The 5508-nt window shown below is 51.6% G+C and overlaps 1 protein-coding gene across 2 annotated transcripts; it reads right to left on the reverse strand.

Annotated features, from left to right (window-relative positions):
* Positions 1–2512: 2512 nt before the first annotated feature.
* ATP5MC1 (ATP synthase membrane subunit c locus 1) lies at positions 2513–4968 on the reverse strand. Of its 2 annotated transcripts, none has more exons than XM_085313001.1 (5): positions 4891–4968; positions 4497–4545; positions 3779–3856; positions 3325–3500; positions 2513–2737 (listed from the first exon to the last, which is right to left on the reverse strand). In XM_085313001.1, the coding sequence occupies exons 2-5, from the start codon at positions 4533–4535 to the stop codon at positions 2623–2625; spliced, it is 408 nt and encodes a 135-aa protein (XP_085169127.1). In that variant the 5' UTR covers positions 4536–4545; positions 4891–4968; the 3' UTR covers positions 2513–2622. The 2 variants fall into 2 exon arrangements, with proteins under 2 accessions (XP_085169127.1, XP_085169126.1); XM_085313000.1 differs by having other exon boundaries at positions 4823–4896.
* Positions 4969–5508: the final 540 nt, after the last annotated feature.

Raw genomic sequence — 5508 nt, forward strand, 5'->3', positions numbered from 1 at the left:
CCGCGGCCGGAGCCGCCTCCTCGGCGGCCGGACTCTCCGCCATTCTGCGCCCGGCCTCGGGGAGCTCCGCTTCCGGGACTCCGCACCAGAGAGTCCGCCGGGCAGAGCGGCCCCCGCCGCGCGCCGACACCACCGATTGCCGGCCAGAGCGTCGCCTCCACCGCTTCCCTCCCTCAGTGCGCGTCGAGGGCGAGACCAGCCCGCCCACTACAGCCGCAAACTCCCCCCAGCCACTATAGAGTCCGCCTCTACTGCCAGAGCGCCCCTTCCACAGAGCCGCGGCACGATAGAGAGTACCCTTCTGCCGGGGAGCCGCCGCGCCCCCTGCCGCAGCGGGGGGCTCCCGCAGCCCCCGGGGCCAGGCAAGGGGCGCTGGCACCGGCAGGTGCAGAAACGTGGCTTTAATTTTTCCCCTTCCCCCGGGAAAAGGTGCAGAGAGAAGGGCAGGGCAGGACGGGCGCTGCCTGCTCGGCCTCCGTGCCCCACACGGATGCACGCTGGGGCAGCACCGTTGCGACCCTGGCAGCAGCCCCCATCCCGTCCCGGGGCCTTAACAGCTCCCCTCAGCCACTGCTGACAGCTCCGAGCTCCTCCACCCGCTCATCCTGCGTTTGCAAACACCGCAAAACGGACAGAAGGTAAAATAGCCTGCCTGGGGCCGCACAAAGTGGCAGACAGGAGAGGCCCGTTACTGCAGGCTTGTGGGAAAGTAGCGGTTACCTTCCTCAGAGAGGGAGGAGGACGATCTCTCACGTGTACAACACCTTGCAACACCACCTGGAAGCACTTGGTTACTTTTCCATTTACAGGACCGTAGTGCAACTGTGACTGAGCTATTTAATTCCAAGGTCACTTTTCCTTTATCAAGGATAAAGTCTTATTTAGCCACAGTTTCATAAACAAAAGATCACTGTATTGGACAATTAAGTGTAGCTTGCTCAGATGCTGAAAAAGACCACGTAATGCAGCACTGTGCTCCCGAGGCAATAAATGTGAGCATCTGATGTGCGATGAAACAAATGAGGCTGATAGCAGGCAGTAGCTATTAACACACCAGTTTTAGACTTAAGATTCCCAAAGCACAGTGAAGTATTACTAACCTGGCTATCCAGTTCATTTTAGCTTTTTACGGGTTAATTGCTCTACCATTTCCCCTCACTTAACAGGAAGCACAAATAAGCTTTCCCAGATGTTCAGAGCTCTTTTTGTAGGAACCMCTCCCAAGACCAGATAGCCTCAGAGGTGGTAGCTGTCTGTAACRCACTATACAGAATTCTCTTTAAATTAAACAGGAACTAAGCACRCCTTGTGCATCATCTCCTCTGCCAAGACAAGGATTTTCTGCTACATGTAACCTGCTGTCTAGGACGCAGCTTGGCACAGCTGGCATCTAGGTCGACAGCTGAGCCCTCACTACAGTAGCAACAGACAAAGTGGCTCCAGTCCTTCCCATTGCATGGTTACACGTTCCCAAGTCAGCCTGGCTGAAGACGTAGGATTTTTCCTTTCTTGTTCTGCGAATAAGTCTTGCCCTGGGTTCTTTTTGGTTTCAAAACCACATTTCTCCAAACAGTCTCATTGACCGTTTTTAGCACAAGTCAAAATTCTTCTCAGGTGCTAATATTCCTAGTCCCCTCAACAGGGTGCAAACAGCTATTAAGAATGAAGAAAGAGTAGTTACAGTACCCCGTTTGTATCTCAAAGGAGGTTGCAACTATGCTGCAGAGGCTTTAACACACAAGAGCTGCATTAATTCAATTACCTAAAGCAGATAACCAGACAAGCTTCCAAAATGGTCACCTTCCTACCTTTCTTAAAGGTATAGCAGTTTTACCAAAAAGACCAAGATTCACACTGGATTTTCGAATTTCTTCACAGCATGCTCTCATCTTTAAGATAAGTGAAGTATGTAACTCTTGGGGAAGAAATACAACTGAGCTGAGGACCTCTGTGTTGACTCTTTGTGCTTGGAAGAGGCTCACAAATGTGACCTTGAAGACAGCTCTTCTTTGTGAAAGAAGAGAGGATATGGCAGTACATACCCTTGCATATCTAGTGGTAATTTAGTATCCAAATGCTATTAATACACTCCAATCTTAAGGCATTCACTTGCACCCATCACCTTTTCAGCATAGTCTTTCAGCTGCAAGAGAAAGACAGTACTTTCARTAGCGCTACAGGGAGAAAACAATGCTTTGTCCACTCACACAGAAGTATKTGCTTTACTAAGGCAATGCTTGTTGGGATTTTTGAGATTTTGGATAGATTTGACACAGATTATTGTATTCATAGAGCTGCAGTTTGAGTTGTTCAGAAACCCCCCCTTCTCTCATCTAGCTGACTTTACATTAGTTGTCCTCTCCTCCCCACCACTGTTTCATATTTCCCCTTCTACTTTACGTATGGGTGCCCATATACCTATGATATGCCTGTCTTGAATCAGTCCACCAGCTGCCCCAAGGATTTCCCCACACTGGACTAGAATATAAGGAAAAAAAAATAAAGCCACCAATTCATTTAGAGAAATCTTTTCTTTAATTGTCAGTCTGGAACGTTCTGATGGAAGCAGACTCAAACCGCAGAGGACAGAGCGATGGAAGCCACAGCCAGGGCCAGAAGCTGTCACATAGCAAAGAGGATAAGGAATGCCACCATCAAACAGAAGAGACCCATAGCCTCAGACAGGGCAAAGCCCAGGATGGCATAAGAGAAAAGCTGCTGCTTGAGGGATGGATTCCTGTATATAATACAAGGGGTGGGGGAGAAAGAGAGAGAAATGGATTCACAGTGAGGGGAAAAAAAAAAACCACAACCAAACAAAAAACCCACATCCGGTATCACAGAAAACCAGGATTATCCCATACAGGTAATTTATTTTGGAGCACAGACCAGATTTATGGCAGGAAGCCATCAGTTGGAATGGGGAACGCATTTTTTCCCTCTGGTTTTAATGATTGCCAGTAGACATGTCAAACCCTGAAGGCTTGTTTTACCTGACCTGGCAGTACCAAGCAACAGTTCCTGCTAATCACTACTGCTTCATTTCTTCTAGAGGCAGGCAAAGCTCCACAGAGCTGCTGCATCATTCAGAAATAAGTAAAGGGAGTTTAAAACAATCCAGGCACTTTCTTTTGCATTTTAATGGGATCACTGAGTATAAAAATCCTTTTATTTKCCAGAGAGCACTGCTTCAGTTAGACACAATGGTTGCATATACATACTAATGCAAAATTGAAAATATACCCCAGAAAAGGATCTACTAATCTACCAAACTGACTGCTGGAAGGGGAGGGGGAAATCAAGCCAGCTTGACATCTTGCTTACCTGGCATAGCCAATGATCAAGCTGCCAAACACTGTCCCAATACCTGCTCCTGAACCAGCCACCCCAACYGTGGCAGCACCAGCACCAATGAACTTTGCAGCAGTGTCAATATCCCTGGAAACAGCACTGGTCTGGAATTCCCGGCGGCTCAGCTGTGGATGGGAAACACCAGCTAGCTGTGGGATACAGGAGAAAAGACATGGTAATGACACACTTGTGTTTTATTTAAAAAATAAACAATAAMAAATAAAAATCACTATTTCTCCTCTAATCAGGGCAGAACAAGATCAACCAAACCTGCTAAACCATCACTGATACGGGCTAGAAGCTATGCCCCTTTACCAAACAGCCTCTTGAAATACAGACTTACTTTTCCATCTCAGTATAAACCATGAAATATCACAGAGAGTAAACACAGAAATACTGGACCACATTTACTACACCAGACTCTTACCTGTACAGTCTGAATCTCAGGCCTGCTGAAAACAGACACCGAAACTGGCCTGGCCAGAGCCCTGGAACAGCACCGGAACTGCAGCAGAGCACAGGCAATTAACTGTCAGTTAGAAGCCTCTATACAATCCCTCAAAAAAGAGCAGTTGTCATAGGAAAAAGTCTTAGAAATTTTTGAAAACATCTCAAGAGTAAAACAGCACTAGAAAACAAAAAGTACATGCAAATTTAGGATACTTCTAGTTTAGCTAGTTGGACTAAATCTCCAGACAATTTTGCAGCAGACCACACACTGCAGCACCACAAGGATCATGTCTACTGCACCAGAATTTAGTCATTATTACAACTCCATGCATTTTATTGCTAATTCCACACTTTGAGAGARGAAGGTGATTGAGTACCTCTGACACATAGGTTAGCATATCTCTGCAGGAGCCCTTGGGCTTACACTACCAAGCRCGCCAACTAAAATGGTCGAGACTGCCCTCAGGTCACCAGAGGTGACCTTGCTTCCCCTCCTTATTAAAGCCATAGCAAAACAAACCCACATGACCCCACCACGGTTAAGGGTGCCCGGGACTGCATTTTGAACAAAGCACCAAAAAAAAAAAAAAAAAGAAAAAAGAAAGAAAGAAAGAAAGAAAAAGAAGAAAGAAAAGAAAAAAGACTTCCCAACCCCACATCGCCATTGCCTGCCACTCCAATAAAAGGTCACTTACCAGAGCTGGAGAGCCGAGGAGAGCCACAGGAGTCTGCATTTTGGTTAGTCTATTAAAAAATGAAAAAAAAAGGGGGGGGGGAGGAGTAGGAATAAGAAAAGCAGGAAGTAGGAACCCTGGAGCTGCAGCCACGGGCACGCAGGCCCTGAGACCGGCCCGGGGGCCGCCGCGGGCCCGGATTCACACACACATCCTCCCCGCGGGGCGGCCGCCCCTCACCGCGACGGGGCGAAGGGCGCCACGCCGCCCGGGCCCGGCGGAGCTCCACCCCCGGCCCCGATCCCGGCCCCGAGGGGCTGCGGCTGCGGCCGCGCCGCGGGCCCCACCTGTGCGCGCGGCGGCGGCGGCGGCGGCTCTGACAGGACGCGGCCCCCCCTCCCCCAGCACCGCTCACCTTGCCGTGTCCCCCCGCGTCCTCCACGCCCATTGGCTGCGGCCGCGCGCGCCGCGCTGCACCCTGGGGCAACGTCCGCGCTCGCCATTGGCTGCTGCTGAGAGGCAGGATCCGGGACGCGGGGCCGGGGCRAGGGGAAGGCAGTACCGCCGCGCCGCGCCGCGCTGCCATTGGGCGCCTGCTTTAACTCCCTGCCCGCTGGTTGGCTGGCGGCATGGAGGTCCTCCAGAGGACCGTGAGGCGTGTGGAGCCGCTCCTCGCTCCGCCTCTGATCATAGAGACTACCGCGCGGGGCGGAACCGGGGCGGCGGGGGCGGCCCGGTCCGGCCCGGCCCGGCTCGGCCCGGCCCGCCGAGGCCTCTACCGCGTGCTCGGGCGGCTCGTGCTTTGCTCGACACGCAGCGGCAGCAGTTGGAGGCCGCCTGAGGGGGCCCTTCGTTATTATTATTGTTATATATTTTTTACGCGTCTCCGGTTTGTTGGGTCTATTAAAGCGCCCAGAGAAAGCCCGCGGGAAGGCCCCGTCGCCGCTTCCCCCCCCCCCGAGCTGTTCTCCTTGGGAGGGGGCGGGGGGCTCCGGGGCGCCGGTAACGGCGGTATCGGGGCGGGGGGGGACAG

Source organism: Rhea americana, unplaced genomic scaffold (assembly GCF_003343005.1).
Source record: "Rhea americana isolate MKP2758 unplaced genomic scaffold, rheAme1 scaffold_374, whole genome shotgun sequence".
In the NCBI taxonomy this organism is placed as follows: Eukaryota; Metazoa; Chordata; class Aves; order Rheiformes; family Rheidae; genus Rhea; species Rhea americana.